Source organism: Moschus berezovskii, chromosome 4 (genome assembly GCF_049115385.1).
Source record: "Moschus berezovskii isolate FMDL1 chromosome 4, NW_MosBer_1.0, whole genome shotgun sequence".
In the NCBI taxonomy this organism is placed as follows: Eukaryota; Metazoa; Chordata; class Mammalia; order Artiodactyla; family Moschidae; genus Moschus; species Moschus berezovskii.
In genome coordinates, this window is record NC_142463.1 from 103,039,753 (window position 1) to 103,065,133 (window position 25,381).

A 25,381-nucleotide genomic window follows, 5' to 3' on the forward strand; every position below is an offset into this window, starting at 1 on the left:
GGCGGCCAGTCAGGCGCCCCCTGGCGTCGCGAGGACGCAGCTCGCGGCGGAGGGACGAGCGCGGGGAGGGAGGGAGGTCCTGGGCCCGCGCGGCTCGGCTCGGCTCGGCTGCAGGAGAGCGCGCCGGCCGTGTTTCCACGGCAACGGTCAGCACTTTGGACGCTGAATCGTGATCCGAGTTGGCGTCTCGGTGGGACCTTTCCCTCTCGGCCGCGCGCAGGGTCTTTTGCTGGCGCAGCCTAAACTCAGCCTCCTCCTGAAAGCGAGCTGCGCCCCAGATGCGCGCTGAGTGCACCTCCTCTCCCGCCCCGGCGCCCGACCCGGCCTGCTCTCGGGACCAGAACGTCTGGGTCCCGCGAAGGAGGCCCTGGGCCCGCGTGCTCTGCCGCCTCCCCCTCAGCAGTGAGGTCCGAAGCCTGCTGCTCTGGGAGGCGCAGGTCCGTGGACCACGGGGAGGTGGGGGCCGAGCCCAGGCGTCCCCGCAGGACCCTGCGGCTCTGCCGCTCACTGGGCATCGGAGGCCCGGCCCCGCCGCCAAAGGGCGCAGCGACCGAAGCACTGCCACCCCCTGTCGGGTCGCCCTGGGTCTCGGGGTAAAAGGCAGCAGCTGCGCCCACTGAGTCCTGCCCCACGAGGGGGCTTCGGACCGCGCGTCTTGTCCCTGTGAATAATGGTCCGGGGCTGTGATGTCACTGACCAGCCAGGGTGACAGCTTTCCGGGCGGGGTTCCAGACCTGAATAGGGAGTACTATGTTTTATTCAGGTGCCCTATTATTCGCAGTTTTGATTGATCCTATTTCCGTTTATTTCAGAACTTCTCGCTCCTAAGTCTCCTTTGGACACGAAAAGCCGCTGTTAGGCTAAGACTTGAACGTTGACTCCAGGAAATCTTGTCCTTTGATCCCAAACTCAGCCAGAAAGAGGAGTCTGGGCCGTGTATTCCAGCATCTGAATCAGGGGTCGGTCACCCACGCCTTTGAGACACTTGCAGATCTTATAGTCGGGGCCAGAATAGTGAATATAGTCTATTTAGTTAGATTTGAGTTGGAAACAGCATTCACTTTTTTATCATTATAAAAATGATTTTTTAAATGTCACGTCTAGACGTTGGAAACACAATGTAACTTCTGTGGAACAACCATGTGGATGAGAACTATTAAACAGAATAATTTATATGTACCCTGGAACAGTGGCAAAATTAAAAAAAAAACACTGCTTTCCTTAATTGTGTTATTATTGGCATTGTTGGTATTTATTCTTATTCCAAATGATGTGGGGGAAAGCAAAGGAGATTGTATGAAATCTTGTATTTCTATTACTCCCAGTGTCCTTACAAACAAAAGTACTGGTACACGGAAAAGAGTCAGATGAAAGATAAACATTCAATAAGGCCTGAAGTTCTGAATTTGAATATATACATTCTTACAAAGATGAGTATGCATTTCCTAGCTCTGTCCACTGGAAACACCTAGAAATACACCAAATCCAGTAAGCATCTGAAGGTTACAATTTGATGTGGGAATAATATTTTGCACAAAAGGAAACCAGGGATCCTTAGAAAAATGACTGAGTCCAGGTCAGGGCAGAAAATACTCAGTATCAAAGAGAGCACTTTGTCATAGTGTTATCAAGAAAGGCCTCAAATACGATCAGAAATTTTTCAAAAGAAACGAGGAGCCAGCTTACAGTCACTTTCACTGCCAAAGAGAGATAATTTGAGTATTGGTGAGAGCTATACTGCAATGAATTGAAATACTTCACTGTGTTTGAAATTTTGAATTCATATAAGCACATGGGGAAAAAAAGAAACAAACGAATTGGTGACCACAGAGGATGCTTGGGGCATTGCTCACTAAGCTACAATTCTCTTTACAGAGGGTATCACTGAGTAACTAAAAGTATTTAGTATTTAGGAGAAGTTTCTTTTTATGCAAGTATTGCAGTTAAATACTACATGATGATGCAATATCACCATTTAGTGCCACGTAATCAGTAAACGGATTGAGAGGTCTTGAACTAAAAGGACTGGTAATACAATTTGAAGAAACACTCAGGACTTGATGTCCTCCTCATCAGAGAGCGCACACACTTCGGAAGGCTCTTGCCAGGACTGTAAGTGTGACTCTCTTCAGTCTCTGTATCTACAGGTCCAAAACAGGGACCACTAGACCCATGGCTGTTGAGTAGTTACAAAGTAGTGGGACTGAGGACCTGGATTTTCATGTATAACTCATGTGACTGTAACCTTAAAAGTTGGAGACATGCACAATATTTTCCTATTAAACACAACTTTAAAACATTGCTGGGATTATATTTCCTTTGTGTGTGTGCTCAGTCGCTCAGTTTTATCCAATTCTTTTGGGTCCATGGATCATATCCCGCCGGGCTCCTCTGTCCATGGGATTTCCCAGGCTAGAATACTGTAGTGGTTGCCATTTCCTATTCCAGAGGATCTTCTTGACCCAGGGATCAAATCCGCATTTCTTGTGTCTCCTGCATTGGCAGGCAAGATATTGGGAAGCCCCATGTTTCCTTTACGGTGTATATAGCTTTATCAGCTATGTAGATTATATTTGAATTGTCAGGCTCTTATACTTTTTAGTTGTCAATGTGGTTACTGGAAAATTTTAAACTACATGTGACTTGCATTTTCGTTACATTACAGCACTGCCGTATATTCTACCACCGAAAAGGAAGTATGAAGGACAGAAACACTATTAAAGGACACCCCAGTATACAGTTTAGACTGTGGGAATGCTACAGAAAAACCAACTCAGTTTCTCCAACAAGTGAATGATTTAAAGGGAAAACGAAGGACAGCAATAGACCAAGAGAGATGGAGAGCGAGGGAGAGAGAAAGCAAGGAAGGAAGGAAGGAAGAAGAAATTGAAGGAAAGCATACATGTAAGAGTCCTTTGACTGTGTGGATCACAGTAAACTGTGGAACATTCTGAAAGAGATGGGAATACCAGACCACCTGACCTGCCTTTTGAGAAACCTGTGTGCAGGTCAGGAAGCTACAGTCAGAACTGGACATGGAACAACAGACTGGTTCCAAATAGGAAAAGGAGTACGTCAAGGTTGTATATTGTCACCCTGCTTATTTAACTTATATGCAGAGTACATCATGAGGAACGCTGGGCTGGAAGAAGCACAAGCTGGAATCAAGATTGCTGGGAGAAATATCAATAACCTTAGATATGCAGATGACACCACCCTTATGGCAGAAAGTGAAGAGGAACTCAAAAGCCTCTTGATGAAAGTGAAAGAGGAGAGTTAAAAGGTTGGCTTGAAGCTCAACACTCAGAAAACAAAGATCATGGCATCTGGTCCCATCACTTCATGGGAAATAGATGGGGAAACAGTGGAAACAGTGTCAGACTTTATTTTTGGGGGCTCCAAAATCACTGCAGATGCTGATTGCAACCATGAAATTAAAAGACGCTTACTCCTTGGAAGGAAAGTTATGACCAACCTTGATAGTATATTAAAAAGCAGAGACATTACTTTGCCAACAGAGGTCCATCTAGTCAAGGCTATGGTTTTTCCAGTGGTCATGTATGGATGTGAGAGTTGGACTGTGAATAAAGCTGATCGCCGAAGAATGGATGCTTTTGAACTGTGGTGCTGGAGAAGACTCTTGAGAGTCCCTTGGACTGCAAGGAGATCCAGCCAGTCCATTCTAAAGGAGATCAATCCTGGGTGTTCATTGGAAGGACTGATGCTAAAGCTGAAACTCCAATACTTTGTCCACCTCATGCGACGAGTTGACTCACTGGAAAAGACTGTGATGCTGGGAGGGATTGGGGGTGGGAGGAGACGGGGACGACAGAGAATGAGATGGCTGGATGGCATCACCGACTCGATGGAGGTGAGTTTGAGTGAACTCCGGGAGTTGGTGATGGACAGGGAGGCCTGGCGTGCCGTGATTCATAGGGTCGCAAATAATCAGACACGACTGAGCGACTGAACTGAACTGATACATGTAAGAGATTTAAATGCATTACCACATTTAATCTAAAACTTCATTTTTTAATTTGCATTCATTGTTCTCATTGACTTTAACTAAATGTTTTAAATGTACAATAATAAAAGTTTAACATCTCAAAAAAAAAATAAAATAAAATAAATGCATTACCTTAGTGATTACAGTTTCCGGATTCTATTTGGATCCAAAAGAGAATACTAACTTAGAAACGATAATGGCGGAGGGGAGGGGGCTTCCCTGGTTAGGAATTTGCCTAGCAATGCAGAGGACACAGGTTTGATCCCTGGTCCAGGAAGGTCCCACATGCTGAGGGGCAACTAAGCCCACAAGCCGCAACCACTGAGTGCATGGGCAGCAACTACTGACGCCGAGAAACCAGCAAACCACAGGAGAGGAGCTCCCGGTCTCCACAACTGGAGAAGCCCCGTGCGAAGCTGCGAAGGCCCAGGGCAGCCGTAAATAAATCAATTAATTAAAAAAAAACCTTATGTGATCAAATAAGCTGAAAAAAATGCTGCATTTTTAAAACTGGAAAATTTGAATAGTGTTTTATGATAGTAAAGATTTTGAATTAATTTATGATTATAATGCTGTGATGATAATACTTTCAAAAAGAGTTCTCATTGAGGGGAAACATGCTGACATAATTAGAAATGAAACATGATGTCTGAGATTTCGTTTAAAAAAAAATAGGAAAAGGTAAGTGCATGGATTGTAGTAAGACAAGTTCAACCATAAGCTGGTAATTGTAGACCATGCCTGACAAGATGGGAGTGTTCTGTTATGTCTACTTTTGTGTACTATTGAAATCTCGGATTTGAAAAAGAATGATAGGAGAACACAGGTCCACCTAGAATAAGAGCAGCTGAACCTCTCATACAATTCTGAGGGCTAGGAGAACAGAGAGAGTCAAGGACACCATTCAAAACCCAAACAACCAGGGACCCGAGAACACTGTGGACGTGACTTGGTTTGTATTCAGCTAGGTCTGGGAGCCACATGGCAGCAGAGGGATCAGCAAAGGCCCTGCATATAGAGGAGCGCACAGCAGGGAGGGAGTACTCCAGACAGAACTCAGGTAGAATAACTCACGGAAAGAGCGTGTGGATAAACTCAGAGGATGTCTGAGACATGGTTGGCTCTAGCTCTGGTGACTGGGGAATTGACAGGAAGGGGATCAGTGCAGAGCACCGAGGGGGACAATCTTGAGGAGGCACAGTTACTGGGATCAGCTGAGACCGAGCTGAAGGGAGCATCCTTTGGACACTTGTGGTGATGAAAAAGAATGGTGCAACTGGCAGAAATTAAAGGTCCTACTGGAAGAAATAGAATCCCCAACTCAAGAGACACACCATGCCTTTCCCCCAAGTCTTAGCTCGGCTAGAGTAATTGCACAAGACGGACCTAGAATAAAGAAATCAACTAAGCCACTCAAAGCACAAATCCCTTCTGACCTGGAACAACTGACTCTCATTCAGGTAAACCTAGTCATGTGAAAATGAAAACTATATAGCAGACATTTCTTCCAAGGTGACAGAAGAGAAAAGTGTAAATTGAGAGTCAACAATTGCAGCAAATGAAAAGATTGCCTCAGAATTAATCAAAAAACATTGGGGAATGTAAAATGGCATCCATATTTTGAATTGTTCTGAACAAAGCATTTGTAGATACAAACACATGGAAAAAACTTCAATATTTTACATAAGAAATACACAACACGAGACAGAAGTAGACAGGAAAGAAGAAATGAGAAATTGGAATTGACAGAGATAAAAAAAAATTGAGGGTAAAGAAAATTCTCTGGAAAAGAAAATGCTAAATGACAAGGTACATAGAGAACATTTATTTATAAGGGACGCTGCATTAAAAATGAAAGAATCAAACAGAATAGAAATGAACAAAAGATAGTGAGAAAGGGTCAGAAAGTCATAGAGACCTAGGGGAAGTAGACCTGGAATGGTCAGCTCTAAGACCTATTCAAGTAGAGCCAAAAGCCTTATTTTAAAAAAGAAAAAATGTCCTGAAGCTCCAGACCACCCTTTGCCTCAGTGAAGAAAAATCAATTTACATTCTACATCTCAGCAGAACACACAAAGTGAGACATTATTTAAAAAAAAAATTAATAGAACTCATTGTGGACAAGTTCTGTATATTTAGCCAAGGTGTCTGTACTGTATCAAAGCAACAGAAAACAAGATTAAATATATCAAACTTAAGGAGTCCTCAGTCCATCATGAGAAATCTTTAAAGACGAACTCTGATCATCAAGAATTGACAGGAAACTATGAGTTATGTACATCTGGTCATCACTGAATATATGGGATTGTAGATTTAAACCACTGTGTGGTGGGCCCTGCTCTGGGGGCAGCCTAGGAACACCCTCAAACTTCTGCAGGGAGGCTGCTAGTACTCCCAGAGTGGGACAGCCATCCTCTGCCACCAGGGGATCGAAAGGACCCAATGGGCCCCTCCTCCAGCTCCTACCTCTACCCTGCCAATTAGCACATTAACAAAAAAAAGGTAGGAAAAATATAGTTTATAAAGGATATACATTTGATTGGGTTGAAATAATACAATAAGGTAATAATACTATAAGGTAGGTAAAGACAGAAGAAAAAGCAGAATAATGTCCTCCAGCATCACAGTAGTAAAAAGTTGAAGTTGATAGATAACATTTGAAACATATACTTCAAATATTAGAAATGTGACAAAATACTAAAGGACTAACGTGTCAAAACTTTTAGTGCACTAACTAGCTATCCAGGCCTTCCAAAATACCCAGCAAAAGACACACAGACACAAATATGCATACACAAAGAAAATAAACTAACAGAGAAAGAAACCCAGAAGATACACTCTACTACAAATGGGAAACATAGATGAAAAGATGTGAGAGGAGTTTAAGATACAAACTGAACAGGAGAAACAAAGGGGCTTCCCTGGTAGCTCCGCTGGTAAAGAATCTGCCTGCGATTCAGGAGACCCCGGATCGATTCTTGGTTTTGTAGGATTCCCTGGAGAAGGGATAGGATACCCACTCCAATATTCTTGGGCTTCCCTGGTGGAATCCGCCTGCAATGGTGACACCTGGGTTCGATCCCTGGGTTGGAAAGATCCCCTGAAGTATTCTTGCCTGGAGAATCCCCATGGACACAGGAGCCTGGTGGGCTGCAGTCCATGGGGCTGCAAAGAGTCGGACACAACTGGCAACTAAGCACAGCACGGCACATGAGAAACAAGAGTATTTATGTTATAAAAAATCATGTTAATAATGGATTGTGGATGGGGGACCGGTGGGAAGGAGATTCAAGAAGGAGGGGACATAGTTATACTTCTGTTTGATTACCACTGTGGTGTGGCAGAAACCAGCATTACATTGGAAAACAGTTATCCTCCAATTAAAAACAAATGCAAGGAAATCATGGATTATAACACTGAATTTTAAAATAGCACGAGTTCGCAGTGAAACACAAAAATATTTTTAATTATATGTTAGGGGTAGGGATTGTCTTTTCCACAGCACAAAGCTGGCAATACCACAGATATAATTGACACACATCAGGGATCAATAAAGGGTGGTAAAATTTTTACAGAAAGAGCACCATAGAATACAATATTGATACACCCTCAAATACCACTAATCAAATTGCTCATTACACACACAAAAGCCTGTCTTTTCAAGAACAGATCTTATAAGCCTCTGCATAACAGTGTTCAATGCTGAAATAATCATAGTGGGGACAGGTAAAGTGGACACTCTTAGCCTCCAACCAGGCTGCACTCGGAAGCACACAGCATGCACTAGACGGTGTTCTTGGCAAAAAGGGTTCACCGGAATTTAATCATGAGGCAATGATCAGAGAGCTGCAAAATGGAGACCTTTCAGTAGACAACTGACCTGTCCTCTGCAAAGAAGTCAATGTCACGACCGTCAAAGACAACTACAAGAAGGTGAGGAGATGTTTGAGGTTCCGAAGGACTAAAGAGATAAAGCAACACGATCTTTTTAGTCCTTTGGGACCTAAAACTTCTCTTCTCCTTTTTGTTGTCTTTTTGGTGCAAACATCAACCGTTTGAAGAAAGACAGGCCAGTTGTCTAGTTCAAAGGTCTCAATTCTGCAGTTATCTGATATCTACCTCAATATTAAACACAGGATAAACACTTTCAGCAAGAACAATGCGCAGTAAATGCTGTCTGCTTTGAGCACAGTCCATCCGGTGGCAAAGAATGACCGGGTTGATATGTTGTCTTCTTCCAATTGTTCCCATGCTGGTGTGTGGAGGACGACTATTTAGAGGAGCAGCATTAAGGTCTTTCCAAACTGTGTGTCCATCAAAGCACTGATCACCTTACTGAGGATTACATTCGGAGGCCGATGACCGGGATTACTCGCATCAATTCTGTCCCTTGGAGTGTGGACAGTGGTTGTTGGTTGGGATGTTCATTCTCAGGAAAGGATCCCTCCAGTGTTGCTGAGGTTGAAATCGAGTTGCTGTTGTGGATTCTTTTTCACCAAATGGAAAAGGTAATTTTATAGTGTGGTTTCTCAAATCGACAACATCTTTTCTTAGTTCCTAAAGTAATTGATATCTGTGAAAGAGAGAGAGAGGGAGAGAAGAAACGTGAGTCTTCGTTAGGCCCTGCTGAGCCTGAAGGGATGGCCACATGGTGACTGGGGCCAGGGGCAGACAGAGCTCCTGTTGACAGGACGAGCTGAAGGGAGAGCCACAGGCTGGCTGGAGAGGGAAGTGAGATCCATGATTGAGAAGGAATACCTCCTTAAACTTTCATCTAGCCTGTGGTGCAGCATCTAAGGAACCCTGTCCTCACCCCACCTGTGCTTGGTGATATCTCAGCTCAGAGCTGCTTCAGAGTCTTAACTGGATCCCCACCACTCAATCCTCAACAGTCACTGGACTCTTGAATCCCCTTCATCTGTATGCTTTCCCACACGTTCAGGGATGGACGTGCTGAGCATCCCTCATACACAGTTAGAAACAGACAGCTATGGGAGCAGAGGATCCTCAACTGAGAAAGACACCCTCTTCTACCTCTTCATCCCTGCCTTCTCAGGAGAAGCAGGGTCCTGGAGAGTCCTGGATGTGAGCACCAATAAGGGACCTCAGAATGGATCCAAGTCTACTTCCATAATTTACAGAGGAGGAGCTATGTTTTCAAAGGTCTAAGGACTATCCAAAACCACATGACTTGTTACTGACAGCCCAAGCCACAGTCCCTTCCTATATATTTGCGGGAAGGGAGAAGAGGAGAGGAAAGCTCTAATCTGGAGGAGTCAACAGTTAATAGAAGCTGTTTGGTCATCCTCCTGAACAGGAAATAAGACGTTCCAGGGAAATCCTGCTCCAAAGAGACTGAGGGATGAATGGAAAGAGGGGAAGCTCAAAATAAAATTCGCAAAAAGAGAGCAGGGAGTGTAACTTTGTCTCAAGCCATTTGCATCCCCAAAATGTTATGAAGGTTATTCCATGCTGAATCTACTTTAAGGCATTTCTAGGAATATCGTTGACGTCTCAACAAATAAAACTCTGAAGTGAAAGAGCATTCAGTTTAGTTATACTAAAATCTCATCAGCTTTTTCTCAAACTTTTCTCAAAGAAAGATTCTCTACTAGTATTTTAAGCTACTGTATAGAGAAAAATCCACAAGAACATCTACTTCTGCTTTCTTGACTAGGCCAAAGACTTTTGACTGTGTGGATCACAACAAACTATGGAAAATTCTTAAAGAGATGGAAATAACAGACCACCTTACCTGCCTCATGAAAAACCTGTATGCAGATCAAGAAGCAGCATTAGAACCGGACATGGAACACGGTCTGGTTCCAAATTGAGAAAGGAGTATGTCAAGGCTTCATATTGTCACCTTGATTCTTTAACTTTTATCCACAGTACATGATGCGAAATGTTGGGCTGGATGAAGCACAGCTGGAATCAAGATTGCCAAGAGAAATATCAATAATCTGAGATATGCAGATGACACCACCCTTACAGCAGAAAGCAAAGAGGAACTAATGAGCCTCTTGATGAAAGTGAAGGAAGACGGAAAAGGGTAGCTTAAAACTAGGCATTCAAAAGAACGAATATCACGGCATCTGGTCCCATCACTTCATGGCAAATAGATGGGGAAACAGTGGCTGACTTTATTTTTCTGGGATCCAAAATCACTGCAGATGGTGACAGCAGCCATGAAATTAAAAGACGCTTACTCCTTGGAAGAAAAGTTATGATAAACTGAGACAGCATATTAAAAAGCAGAGACGTGACTTGCCAACAAAGGCCCATCTAGTCAGTTATGGCTTTTCCAGTAGTCATGTATGGATGTGAGAGCTGGACCATAAAGAAAGCTGAGTGCCAAGAATTGATGCTTTTGGACTGTGGGATTAGAGAAGACTCTTGAGTCCCTTGGGATGCAAGGAGATCCAACCAGTCCATCCGAAAGGAAATCAGTGCTGAATTTTCATTGGAAGGACTGATGCTGAAGCTGAAACTCCAATACTTTGGCCACCTGATGTGAAGAACTGACTCCTTAGAAAAGACCCTGATGCTGGGAAAGATTGAGGGCAGGAGGAGAAGGGGACAAAAGAGGATGAGATGGTTGGATGGCATCACCGACTTGATGGACATGAATGAGAGCAAGCTCTGGGAGTTGCTGATGAACAGAGAAGCCCGGCGTGCTGCAGTCCATGGGGTCGCAAAGATTTGGACACAACCAAGCAACTGAACTGAACTGATAGAAGGGTATGTAAAAGGACAAATATAGCAGGATAAGGCCTAACATTCATTATGGAGTTTTGGCATAAAGACTATATTCGATGAAAAAAAATGTGTTGCATCTGCTGTCCTGAGCCAGTTAGTAGGCTGTGAACATATTTAGTGAATAGCTAACTGTTTGGGTGAACTCTGGGAGTTGGTGATGGACAGGGAGGCCTGGCGTGCTGTGATTCATGGGGTCGCAGAGAGTCGGACACGACTGAGCGACTGAACTGAACTGCAAGTTGAATTTTAACAGTAGAAAAGGAAATACTGAATTTTATTCTTGTGGCAAGGGCAGGGTCGATTTTATACGTTGGGGTCTATGTAATTTTGTTTGTTTGTTTTATTGTATCTTGTACTATGAAAACTGTGAGACACTGAATCCAGAGTGATTATGTATCTAACTTAGCTATCTACGTCTCTTTTTTCTTCTCTTTCCTCTTCGCCAGGCTGTACAAAATATTTCTGTTGAGAGAAGAATGCAAATTCCCTTACTTGTTGATATTCAGCTTTTTTAGGAAGCAGCCACTCATAGGCCATGCCAAATTGGTTACTTATATCCTATCAGATCCACAGTCTTTCTAATCTTTGATGCATATTAGCAGAGCTTTGAAAGATACTGATATCCAAACCTCATCCCCAGAACTTTAAAATCAGAATTTCCTTGGATTGGGATACGGCATCCATGTCACCTCAAAACTCAACCCGTGTTCATTTTACAGTAGCACCATTTAGAACTACTCACCAGGCCTGCACTATTTCACATCTCTCTTTTTATTTTCTCCTTCTAGTCCAATATGGATTTCTCTCCACTGGCCCCAAAGATCTTTTGGTCTTTCTGTTACTCTCCTATGAATAATTGCCCTTCTCAATTGGATGGTCTGAAGCAATGATTATCTTGTATTCTTGTGTATCTCCCTGGGTCTTCATAAATGTGGCCCAAAGTTAATTCAGTCCAATGCTGTCCTACATGCCCTGGCCTCAGATTTCAACTCAGTTCATTTTTCTGGGCTTTTACTAATATGGGGAAGGAATAATGTGAGTAAAACTGGAGAGGTCTGAATGCCTGTCCATCTCATGCTCTCTGTATTTTGAAATCCTGGCTTCTGTATCTCCTTTTCCCCAATGTCCCTTTAGGGAGCCATTTACTGTCCTCCACCTAATGCCAGCTCCAGTGAGTTCCTGGAAGCCCCCTGCACATTAGCGAAGTTCTGCCTATCAGAGGCTGAGGGGAATCATGACTCAGGCCAGTCCAGACTCCCACCTATGGCCCAGGTTCTTATTTTATTTTCGTCATCAAGGCTTTTTCCTTCAGTCTGGGATTTCTTATTCGGGTGGATAAGCTGAGGGGTAAGGGCTGTCCTAGGTTCATTTCTCCAGAAGCCAACTCACGTGCGAGTGATTCCTTAAGACGTGATCCTGAAAGAAAGAGGCAGTGGACTTGGAGGCAGGGGCAGGGAAAGTAAGGGGAAGAAGCCAAGAATGTGTGAGACTTAAGGCCAATGTTTTCAGTGGCCTAAATGCTGCTATTCTGGTGAGGAGGACCATGGATCTGGGCTTCCTGTGGCTAATAGGAAAGGTCAGAGGGCATAGGAGGACGGTAGCAGTGGGAAAACATAGTGGTCAGAGTCTAACCAGGAGACTGAGACGGAGGGCACTGCAGGGTGGCCGCCCCCACGGAAAAGAGAGGAAAGACCACGCAGAGGCAGTGTCAGCTGCTGAGTGAGCACATGAGGAAGAGAAACGTTAGTGGGGGATTCAGCCACAGCAGACAAAGAGCACAAGGAAGGAGCGCACGGGGTTACCTCCAGACCCTAAGCCTGAAGGCCAGGGAATCTGCACGCTAGTCTCCACTTGCCAAACAGCAGTTTTCTTCTGGTCATCTTCTGTTTCAGGACACTTAAGTCTTTAATCTTGTTACAGACTGTGGAGCCCTCACCTTCCAGCTTGGGAGGGTTCTTCACTCTGATGGAAGCATCCAGCTCTGAAGATAAAACCACAGACAACAGGATCCATTGTTATTCATGATTTACAAAGACTCACTCCTTCACCCAAGAAGGACATCAGGTACAGAAAGTATCCAGGAACAAGAAAGGCCATCTGAAAGCCCATGGGTAGGTGAAGACAATGGAGATACTTTTATATTTTCTTTTTGGCTGATCTTCCTTATACTTCCCAGTATTGTTAAGTGTGCCACAGGGCAAACATATTTCCAAATGCCATAAATGAGCAAGAAAAATAAAATGGATGACAACAAAAAATTCCTAGGTAGAAAAGACAAAGGCAAGAAACTCCTACCGGATGCAGTTTGTACTGTTGGGAGGGAAGAGATGAAGCAAAGTCAAAGCTGAAGGAAAACCTCATGAGAGAAAAGAAATGGGGAAGTCTAAATAGGAAATCTTTTAAATGTGCATCAATATGCACTTCATATATATGTAAACAGGCTACTTATGATATTTATACATAATTTAAATAAGGCATAGACGATATGATAAAATTGGAAGAAACCTCACAAGTGACTGTGTTTGTGATGGAATAAAAGAATGAAGGATTTGAGCTATTGAATGGATCGTTCTATTGGCTTCCTGATGAGTTGAATTTGGACAAGAAAATAGAAAAAGAAGAAGAATGAGAAGAAGCTCGTTTGGTGACAGGAACTAGGAGATAAGGGGTGGGGGCCGGGGGGAGTCACAGTGTGACGGGGTGTGAACGTAAAGGGCATTAAAACTACCGTTTGCTGCAAAATCTTCTGTGAGGCCTGGATTTACGTTCAGGTCTCCATGGAAGGTGAGCAGGAAACAGAGTGATTGAGCCAGTGGAGTTCAGTCTTGGCTGAGAATGTGGGAGGCCAAGCACAAGAAAAGGAGAGACAAGAGGGAAGAGAAGACAATAAACACAAGACCTGGTGGCTCTTGTCCCGCTCCGCATCCCTGCCCTCCCTGAGCACTTTCCATGAGACTCTCCACGCTGCCACAGGGGCTCCTTCTCATCTCAGTGCCACCTGAGGACCTGGGTCTCTCCTCATTCCTCAGATGAGGCCACGGCCTGAGGGAAGAGCGCCAGGCAGCGTCAGGCTCCAGTGGAGGATGTGGAGAGCAAAGGAGGGAAGGCTGAACACGTCCCAGGTGAAATGGATGTGAGGGTCTGAAAGCTCTTTTAAGGAAATTTGAGCAGAGGTGGACTCGGAGGACGTGAAAACTAGGAGACGGACATGGAGATGAGTGGAGAGAATGAATTAAACGGAGGGTCATAAAAGAGCCTGACGGGTGCACTTCAAGAATGAGGGTAGCGCGTTCTTTTAAAATGAGGGGAAACTGAGGAAGGGAAACTGGATGTGAAAAGCAAACATGGGACTGAGTTGCAGGGCCAGTGTTGACACTCCTATTGAATGTTGCGGATACCCCCTAACTGAGAGCACCCAACGGGAGTAAATTGCCTTGATGACAGACGGTGAAAGGAGAGGAAAATACTGGCCAAGCTACTCTCTGAGGAAGCAGGGGAAGATGGGGTCCAGAGAAAGTGGAGACCGTAGAGTTTATGCTGCCGTAGAGGAAACAACCATTGTGCGATCATTTGGTAAGTGTTAAAGCACCAGAAAGACACAATCCTTAGATATTATATATTCATAGTGGGGATCAAACAAATTTTAGCGAATCAGAGGCCCTGGACATTATATTGTTTAAGATTCCCACCAATATGCAAAGGAGATAGAATTTCTCAAGAGTTCGGATGAGGCACGAGAGAGGCAAATACCTACGAAGATAAATAACTCGGCTCAGGTAAATAGGCAGGAATTTGCAGAACCAGGGCCTGAGGCTGAGCTGTCCTCAGTCCCAGGCTCTTGATCACCTCACTCTGTCAGAGTGTCACAGGTTTCAACTGGGCTGACCGCGGGCGTGGGAAAGGCACTCTGCCTCCTCCACCCACAGCTTTGTGATGACCAGCACATGGACCGGAGCTTTCTAATCCCCTTTTCTTTCTTACCTAGAAAGAGTGGTCCTTGGTTTCCAGAGTCAGGGTTGGAGGTAAAGCCCCAGTTGGTGGAGGAAAGACCCAGCATGGCTTTGCTGTCACCACAGTCGAAATGCTGGTCCAGCTGGCACTGCAGACAATCGGTCACATGGGTGCTTTTCTGAAGCTGTGCCTGTGAAGTTGGCACCTCTGACCCTGGGAAACTCACAGGTCCCTGGTGACAGTCCTCCCAGGTGTCACCTGAAAGTAAAGAGGGCTCAGTGGGACTAATGGAAGCTTTTTCTTGCTAAGCTCTCCCAGACACCCATTTCTGCTGTCCTAGCCCAAGAGTGAAACCAACCGATAACCCAGACAGCAAAGGCAGAGATCATTGTGAAGATGTCATATTTATGGCTGTGACTGGGGCGCTGAGAAGGCAGGTGTTGGGCTCTAATTTCTTGAAATGAGAGATCACCCACTTGAGTCTAGAGGGTTTGGGTGACAAAGGAGGTCAAGCCTCTTATTCTGTTCTTAGCCTTAGTCTTGTAGCCTAGAGAGAAGGTTCTCGACAAGCTTCTAGGCATGGGGGAGAAAGAGTTGTTGATATCTACCCACAGGAATAAAAGAACAGGGAGAGGCATATGGCCTGAAGGCTTCAGGTACCACTAGAATTTGAGCTGAGAAAATACAGTACATTCCAGACCCTTCTAAACTTCCTTGCTTGAAATTTTGTCTACCCTTCCGCTCACCCGTACATATGAATATAGAATAAAATCTATCCCCACGTGGGGCAGAGTGGGGATGGATGGCATAGCAGCTAGAACGAGTGGAGGAGAGGGCTGAGACCCCGTTGGAAACACCTTTGTGTCTCTTTAGAGAGATAATATATGTACACTCCTTCAATACGCGTCCCTCTTCTGGTGCCTGGACGGTGCTCCTAAGGAAATCTGCTCATATGTCTCCTGTGAAATGAGTACATATCCTCGGAACGTGGGCTAACCAAAGACATGAAGTACCCTCCTCTGGTCCAGGCCAGGCTCATGTGAGGTCACAGCCGCCAGGGCCTGCTCTCCTCTCACCTCACTCTTGTGCAACCGCACCCTCACAAGGTTTGTTTCTTTAACTGTCTCTCATGTGTCTGTCATCTCTTCGTCTTCCAGAGAGCATCTGTGTCTGACTCTCATCAAAGATTCATCCAACCTCCTTCTAACTGCTTTCTCTGATTCAGTCCTCTCCACACTCTCAAAGGTCACCTGTCTTATCACCCCCAATCCTGTTTCATCACATGCTCCTCAGTTTATGGAAATTCATCCTCCCTTCCCTGCTACACAAATCTGCCTCCTCACTCGCCTTTCCAGTGCTCCTGTCGCTAGTCCCTCTTTCTTCTGCATGTCACTTCCCACAGCTCCCTCTGCAAATCCTCCTAGGACTCAGGCTGGCCCCTTTCTGACCCCAGCCCTGTACCAGGAGCCTCTGTGAGCTTCCAGGGCTTTTGCCAAAAGCACTTCTCTCAGTCTGGTGTACCCTTCATATTTCCACCAAGCGAAGTTCATTAATCGTTAATCATCCTATTTTAGGACACTTAATCAGATTTGATGATAATTCACATTGGGCTGAAGGGAAAATCCCTGTACAATATTTGGTGGTTGAAAGAACTCTCAAAACTATGTATCCCCTTATTCTCCAATGTTATTTTGAATCAATGGCTAGGATTGTTTTTAATTATCATTGTGTAATTTCATCATCTAATTTTATTTGTCTTTTCTTGAGAATGGGTTTTATTAAACCAATGCTTTGAATATTCTTTGCAGTGACAGAATATAAAACAACCAAACATTGTATCAAACATCAACAATACTGCCCAATATTGTTAGTGTGGGGAGAAGCCTCCAATGGAAGATCAAGTTGTAATTTAAAAATCAAGTGTTTGGTTTCTGCAGGGTTTCTCCTTGTACAGAGAGGATGGGGTAGACCTGACTACCTGTACCCACATGGCTGCATAACAGCTATCCACACTGTCCTCAGGTTATCATGAGAATCAGGACACAGGATGGACCCCTGTAGAGTTTAGATATTCTATTCATTCATCTTAATCCATCTGTGGGGATTTGGCCTTTCCTGGCCCATTGTGAACAATGGACTCCCATGACTGGGCCAAATCACACACTCAAACCATCTCAGAAACATATCTGAGACACATGGCTGAGCCTCACTCATCCTCTTCACAGGAACCCACACCCGGCTGTCAGTATTTCTGAGAAAGAGCTCCACAGTTTTAATGGCTTCAGCACAGCGAAATTCAAGGTCTACCTGGACCTGTCGTGATAGCAGGTGACCTGAGGGCAGGAGATGGGGAGAGGCGTGAACACTCACCCTGGCTGATTCTCCAGAGAGAGCCCCTGGCTGGAGGAGCCGCTGGCTCTGCTCCCGGGACAGAGTGCACAGAGGCATCTGGAGCTGGCAGATCTGAGTGAGGGACACAGGGGTGGTCCGCAGCCCTCTGGCAACTTTCTGCTGAAGATGAAGATAGTTGCAAAACTTGTGGTTCAGGACAAAGAGGAAAAGGTGGGCACCGTCTTCTCTCAGTCACTGATGCTCCGACTGCTGAGAGGAGAGGCCACAGCCTGAGCCAGGGAGTCAGGCCCTGGAGAGGCCAGTGTCCCACCTGCCAGTGACCAAGAGTCTGGGGCAAGTGAAAGGACCGGCTGAGCCTCAGTGCCCTGGGCTCCACTGTGAGACACCTCACTACCTGAGAGGGCGTCTGGAGGGCTGAAGGGCTTACAGTGCACTTAGAGCTCGCCTAGGAAACAGCACGGCACACAAACAGGTGTTCCCTTCCAGGTTTGTGAGCTACTGTGATCCTGAGGAAGTCTTTGCTTCTCTGATCCTCAGGGAAGAATGGGAAATAAGAAAGAAACTGCTTCCACTGTGAAAAGTCAGCAGCTGACAGACAGACAACATTTATATGCCCAATATCATTTTAAAAGAAGTTAGATACAGTCTGATACATAATGGAATTTCTTCTGGTTTATCAAGATGATCTTATGAATCAAATTCCTAACAATAAAATCCTTCTGCTAAAGAAAAACTCAAGAAAAAATAGCCCAAGAAGGATTTCATACTAGGTTTTAATCTCCACACCCTATGAACTGCTACCCAAGGGGACCTGGCTCATAAATTAGGTCCATACCACTATGAGATACACAGGTTATCGATAGTTTCCATGAGATTATACCACTGAGATTGCATAAAACATTGAAACTATAACCCACACATGGAAGACTCCTTGTTGCTGCACAAAGGATGAGACACAAGGGTGTTTCTAGACGATGGAAAAACAGAGACTGCTATTTGGCTTCATGGAAATTACAGGGCATAGGCAGATTTTATGTTCAGGATCTAGTATCTAAATGCTTCAGAGGGAGGTAGGCAGCCCACGGGCAAGAGGCCGGAGCTGGGGAACAATATAACATGCATTACAAATATGGAGCAGACTGCAATCATGAATGCAACGCCAGAGTGCTGGCCAGAAACTACTCAAGAAATAAAATTGGCAACAAAATTTCACGAATATAAGGATTCTTCTCTTGATAAAAAGAGCTCTGTTACACAAATTCCTGCAGGTGAGACAGTGGTCGCTGAGATTCTGCCCTTATCCCTCCCCTGTCCCTCTCTGGTCTGATTTGATACCACAAGCCTGTGCTGATGAGATGAGTTCAGGTGACAGAGGGCAGCCAGGAGCAAGAAGAATGCAAAGGCTCGTGATGCCTTCTAAAAATTAAAACTGAGAACATAGTTCTAATCAACCTGAGCCTAGGTCCTGTCTGGGAGTACTCACCGTTTACATTGAGAGTCAAGAAAACTTCTCCACTCTCTGTTGGGAAGGAGGCACTTCTGTAAGGATGACAGGAGCCTGCCAGATGATGGCCAGTAGAAGCAGCCAGATAACATTCATCCAGTGAGTCCGGCTGGACTTCATTCTCTTCTCCCACCAGCTGCTCCACGCTGAGATTTGTGGGGTTGGGAGGGCAGATGGTTGAACAAGAGGGATTAGTCAACCTGGAGCCATAGCTGGTTTTGATGGGAGGGGTAAGGGACAAGTTGCAAAAAACAAATGGGGAGTCCCCTTAAAGGGATGTATAAAAATACCCCACGGCAACAACCCAATCTGGGGCCTGAAGGCACTTGCAAAGGGAAAGGGAGAGCGAGTGAGGGAGAGTGAACATCAGATGCTCTGAGCACAGAGAAGAAATGAGTTCGAGAGGAAGGAGATGGGCCACCCCAGGACACATAGTCATGTCACACACGTCCTCAGAACATCAGGGTAATTTCAAATACAGCATACATTTTTTTTTTTGAAATTTACATGTTTCATCCAAATGAATACCAACTCTGGCAGCATAATGGACTCCTAGACATCTTGTGTCTGCTAGATCAAGTTTTCTAATACTGCGATGTGACCTGAGTTTTTTTCCTAGTTAATTTCCTTGCCATGAAATACCTGCCAAGGTTGTAACCCAGAGTGACAGAGGCAGATAAGTACTGCATGCTGGTTTTAATAAAAAGCAGAAAACAGAGGAGTACAAGAAATCCTGTGGCTGATCAGTAGCCCTGCTTCAACTGACTGCAAGTTACTATAACTGAGAGAGACTCATAAAGGGTGAAAACAGACAACCTTGGGACAGGGACAATTTGTGGTTGTCTGAATGGAAGAAACAGGTATGTTCAGCACTTTCCGATTCCCCTGCATGTGACATGACCAGATGTCACCACTGATGTCAGACCCATGTTTCTCCATACTTACCGGGAAGAGATGATGTCTTGATCTTCCTCGTCCTCAAGATCAGCAAGATTTTCTATGGATAAATTCAGACAAGTCAAACACTTAGCAGATCTCACTGTGTAAATTAATAATCCACGGTCCAATACTGCCACGGGGACAACAATATCGGCAGTGAGATGATAGGCTATTTAAGAAGGATATTCCAGAAGCCTCAACTTGGGTCTCTCAGATTCTCCTTGGTTTGCTTTCCTGAGCCATCGGGCAAGATCTCCCTGCCCTGGTAGATCCTCACCACAGTATTCTCTTCCAAGTCTGAGTAAAAAGGTAAAGATTCATCTTCCCCACAGAGTCTGGGGAATAGCCCAACTGCATTCTAGCAGAATACTGTAATACTCAGGCATTTCTCACCATATGCTGACTGCTTTATCAGAATGATGAGTGGAATGAACAAAACCTCGAATCACATGAATCCTAGTTGTTCCACGGAAACTTCAGTCATTCATCGGGTGGGAAAATGCCAGGGTTCTGCTTTGCTTCATGGAAACATACAAGCAAGGTGATGGGAGGGGTATTTGCATCCTGGTGTCCAAATGATTGGTTTGCGAAGAAAGCAGTTTAGACGAGATAAACACTGGGGATGACAGCAGTGACACCAGGGAAGCAACAAATAATTAAGGCTGTTAGCACCCCTAGAAAGGCACAGAAATTCCAGGGACACTTTGGGTATGAAAATGGGAGCAATGCAGGCAAGAAGAGATATTTCATGGGAATCAGGAAAAAATACAGTCATCTCTGGACACCTGCACTCAAACAAGTGAGTGAGTGTGTCACAGCAGCCTTGCGTCCATGATCGAACTTGGGGCCTGGCCCACAGGCTTCACCTGAATGAAGAAGACAGCACAGCTCCCAGACTCACCTGAGGTCTGTACTTAAAACTCTACCACAGAGTCTGATTCAAATCACCGTCTACAGAGCTTCCAACAGGGAGGACAAATCTCAGCACCCCAGAGGCGAGGAGTACAGAGCGTACAGAGTCTACCTGGGCGTCCAGGTGGAGTTCCATCACAAGAAAATACTCACTGGTTACATCCCGGTCATAAGAAACATCCATGCCCTCAAGTGAGAAGACAGCAGCGCTCCTATAAGGCCAGAAGGAGTCTGAGAGGCTAGGAAGAACCGAGTAAGTCAGAGCATATTCATCCAGAGAGTCCCGTGGGACACCGTTCTCTCTCAGCTGTGGCAGCTGTCTGCTGAACCTGGTGGGGGAGGGAGGGCAGACGATTAAGACAAGATGATGAGAAACTGTGCAGTCCTATCTGGTTCTGATGGAATGTTTGCGTGGTGAAGCACACCGAGGGTCCGATCCATTAGAGAGAAAACCCTTGTGTGTGAGACACAGCGAGGCTGACAGGGCAGAAGAAAGGAAGAACAGAAGGTGCTCAGTGCTCCGGCCAAATAACAGGCTGATGAACAGACTGAATTCCCTCTGATGGTGCAGTCCCGCCTCACACACAGGGACACAGAACAGTGGCTTTCACACTTCGATTCACATTGCATTGACACTACTGTGACACACATGCCAGCACGCTAACACAAACAGAAAGCAGATATGCGTCTCACTCTAAAACCACCCCTGTGGTAAAAATTGATGCAAAAAACCACTCTGACTTAGGTCACCTGGGTCAACTGACTTGGGTTTTAAACTTGACAAGTAAATAAGAAATGGGAAACAATAGAAGTACCACAATGAAAGCAGAGAACGCTATGAGAAAGGATAATAGTGGTGGGCAAAACTGACGGAACAGTATATTCAGCACTTCCTGTTTTTCCCTGGATCAGAGGTCTGCAGAGGTCATCACTGTGCAAAGAGCCCACAGATATTCAGAATTACCTCGGGGCAACCACCTCTGGTCCTTTCAGGTCATTGAGATCATTCCGGTTTTCTGTAAATAAATTAAAAGGAGAGTTATATCAGACAAATTCCCTTCACAAATGCCCAAACATGTACCTATCTTCACATGTGGTAACAGGATATTGAGAAAGAAATAATCCAGGAGGCTCTAGAAATAGCCTCATAAGGCGGCACTGGGTTTCCTTCTTGAGCTATTGGACAAATTTCCTTGATATGATATGTCATTCGCAGAGTATCCTGGTCCTGAGTCTGTGCAAATAGCTAAATGCATCCTTTTACTCACAGTTCCTGGGGAACAACTAAGCTACATCCTCAGCCTGCTATAATACTCAGGCTTTTTTCATCTGAAATGCTGTTGACTAATGGGATAAGTGATTACACACTGAGATTAAATGGGAGTGGAATCCACACACCATCAAGTCAAATGAAACTCAAAGCTGAAAACAGTGGCCATTCATCAGGTTGGGAAGTTCCAGGGCCTGCCTTACCTCAGAGAATCATACCAAAAGATGACGGTGTGGCTTATTTCTGGTTTCAGAAGACTTCGAACAAGGTAAGTCAAAGGAAAAGAGAGAGAGACTATGGGTTGACAGAAGTGAACCAAAGTAGTGGCGTCTCCAAAGACATAAACAAGACTGCCAAAAGCCTTGGACAGGTATAGGAACTCAGGGACATTACCCGGAAATGAAAATTCAAGCATTTCATGTGAGATGAGAGGTCCATTCAAAGTTAGGAAGCCTGAAAGGGACCTCCTGTGCCACAACTGCTGAGGGACACTCGTGAGTCTGGCAGGACCGCCTTGGGTAGAGTGGTTCCCCACAGGGACAACTGTGACTGGGAACTGAGCAAAGTCCGTTCACAGAATGTTTCATTGTAAATGCAGTTAGAGTCTGGTTCAAACCAGGCTTCAGTATGGAAGCACAGGGTCTCTCAAAGGGGGTTAATTCTCCCAGAGTAGACTAACAGATATATTGAAGACTACCTGGGAGACCAGTTGGAATTTCATCCTCTTCAGCATGAGAGCAACCACAGGCTCTGTCCACGGCAGACGCCACATTCTCTTCATCAAATGCAAATTTTCCATCACTGTAAGGCTGGTTGCAGGCAGAACCTTCCTGGAGAGTTGAAGGTACTGAAACACATTCATCTTGGGGTTGCTGGAACACCACCTTCTTTTCATCATCTTGCAAGTTCACGCTGTGTCAGATGGAGAAGGGATGACAGAAGATTAAGAGGATTTCACCCCAAGCCATCTGACTGGTTTTGCTGACAGGCATTGAGAGAGGTCACAGAAAGCAAAAGGGCAGGCCCCTTAAGGAGGGAAGTAACTCCTCCTGATGTGGAGTGGAGGGTGGCTGACATGGGGTGGGAGACAGACAGCAGGTTCTCTGGGCACTGGGCACACAACTAGCAGTTGAAGAAGGAGACGCAATTTTCCCTACACGCTAACGTCATGGTCCCCAGCACACACAGAGGACTGGGACAGTGGTTCAGACTTTTCTGCACACACTGTGTTGACTGGATAGCCTGTGTCCAAGTGAACACAGCTTTTAAGAAGTTAAAGATTTGTTTGACTTTGGACTCTATTTCATTTAATTTTAAAATTTTGATTTGCACAAATATGACTTCAAAATCAGTTTTTCAGAGTTGGAGAAAAAAGTGTTGCTGACTAGATATCCTGCTTTCAAGAAGTATTTTTTCAATATTCTGTTGTAATATGAATATTGTTCTATTTTCTTCCCTTGAAATCCAATATTTACCAACATGCTGATGCCAAACCAGTGCAAGACCCATAGGATCTCACCCTACTTTAACCACTCAGGGGAAAACACATGAATATGGGAACGCCCAGGTTTAGTTATTTCACCTGGGTCAACTCACTGGACATTACTCAACTTGAAGGATTAGAAAATGGAAATGCACAAACTTGGGAAGCATAAATAGACAACACTGTTAAAGAGATAATTGCTGTTGAATGAAAGGATGAAAGAGTTCCATAGAGTACTTTCTCTTTTTCTCTGGATCTGAGGTCTCCTGCTGTCAACACTGACATTCACAGCCCACAGATCTTCAAATTACCTGGGAAATGTGAGCTCTTGTCCACGCACTTGCCTGTGATAATTTTCATTGTCTGGTAGGAAATTCAGAGACAGAAGGTCATAATAAGCAAATCAGACCTCGCATATATGTACTCAGTAAATACATGTACAACAAGGACATTAAAATTCTCATTGGAAGAACATAATTGTTCAGCAAGGATATTCTAGGACACTTAAGTCTGATGAGAATGAGACTGGACTGCTTCCAGACCCATCGAGGAAATTTGCTGCTTGATGTGATATCTCTCCCAACATCCTTTGTTCTGAATCTGTATAAGCAGTAAAAATGTATTTTCCACAGAGATGCTAGAAAATGAGCTGTTATGTTCTAGAATTATTTCTATAGTACTGCTTAATCCCATCAGATTACGTGGTTGTTGATGGTTTAGAGGAATTTATACTTGAGACTAGAGTGATGGGTGAATTGTGAAAGGGTTAGCCGCTCAGTAGTGTCTGTCTCCTTGTGACCATATGGACTACAGCCCACCAGGGTCCTCTGTCCATGGAATTCTCCACACAAGAATACTAGAGTGTGTGCCATTCTCTTCTCCAGAGGATCTTCATGATTCAGGGATTGAACCTGGGTCTCCTGCATTGCGGGCAGATTCTTTACCATCTGAGCCACCAGGGAAGCCCAGTGAATTGTATTAACCTTCAAATCAAAAAGAATCTTTGGTGCCACACAGAAACCGTGGCCATTCAAGGCTGGAGGAACTGCCAGAACCCAGCCTTGCTTCATGGAAACATCCAAGCAAGGCAATGGTTCAAGTATATCTGTCTTGGTGTTCAGATGGCATCTTAGCTAAGACCTGCCAACATCGAGAAAAGGGGGACTGGGGCTGAGAGCAGTCAAACAAAACCTGGAAATCAGCTCTCCTTATAAAGAGGCAAGTCTGTCATCATTTCTGGCGAGGCCAACAACATTTACAAAAATCAGATCATTGCAGCTAACAACACGCTGACTCCACACTAGTTCTGACAGACACCTCCTGTGGATTTGCAGCTGAGGTGGGTGAGAGTTGTCACAAGTGATTTGGGTCGAATGCCTGATACTGGGGTCAGGGTGACAGAGGCAAGCCTGGAGCCAAAAAAAGAATGAAAGCTCCCTGACCCACCTGATGTCTGTGCTCCATAACAGACCCTTGTCTCTGGTTGCAACGAAGATGTGTCTATGCAACCTGTCCTCAGAGATGACCTTCCTTGGTCTACAGAGCATGTGAGGACAAATAATACGGGGGTTACCTGAGAAACTGGTTGGCATTTCATCTTCTTGAGCATAAGAGCAACCACAGGCTCCATCCGGACCAAGGTCTACTTCCAGTTCATTAAATTTAAGTTTGTCATTACTGTAAGGCTGGTGGCTGTCAGAACTTCCTTGGAGAATTGAAGGCATCAAAACACATTCATCCTTGCATTCTTCAGGCACGTCCTTCTTTTCAACCTCCTGCAGCTCCACGCTGTGCCAGATGGGAAAGGAATGACAGAAAATTAAGTGAAGAAGATCTGACTGCAAGCCATTCTGGCTGGTTTTGACAGGAGGCATGGGGCGTGGTCACAGAGGGTAAAAGAGCAGGCCCCTTAAAGAGAGAAGGAACTATCCTCTCTTATATGAAGTGGAGTGTGTCTGTCTGGGGATGGGAGAGGGGGAGAAGCAGGTACCCTACACACCGGCCACAAACCTCTGATGAGGAAGGAGACTCAACCATCCCAGGAGGGTCCTTTCAGGAACAGGAAGCACAAAGGAACTTCCACAACAAGTGCTTCCACTGGGTCCTAAGTCATGCTGAATTGAAGGCAAAGTAGGCAAGTGAATAAGGGCTTCCCCAGTGGCTCAGTGGTAAAGAATCTGCCTGCCCATGCAGGACATGCGGCTT

At 44.9% G+C, this 25,381-nt stretch overlaps 1 protein-coding gene across 1 annotated transcript; it reads right to left on the reverse strand.

Annotated features, from left to right (window-relative positions):
• Nucleotides 1-7,489: 7,489 nt before the first annotated feature.
• Nucleotides 7,490-20,559, reverse strand: LOC148778147 (NBPF family member NBPF4-like). Its single transcript, XM_088835004.1, has 6 exons — nucleotides 20,460-20,559; nucleotides 19,518-19,680; nucleotides 18,552-18,718; nucleotides 14,747-14,974; nucleotides 12,568-12,746; nucleotides 7,490-8,579 (listed from the first exon to the last, which is right to left on the reverse strand). The coding sequence occupies exons 1-5, from the start codon at nucleotides 20,557-20,559 to the stop codon at nucleotides 12,577-12,579; spliced, it is 828 nt and encodes a 275-aa protein (XP_088691130.1). The 3' UTR covers nucleotides 7,490-8,579; nucleotides 12,568-12,576.
• Between the last annotated feature and the right edge of the window lie 4,822 nt (nucleotides 20,560-25,381).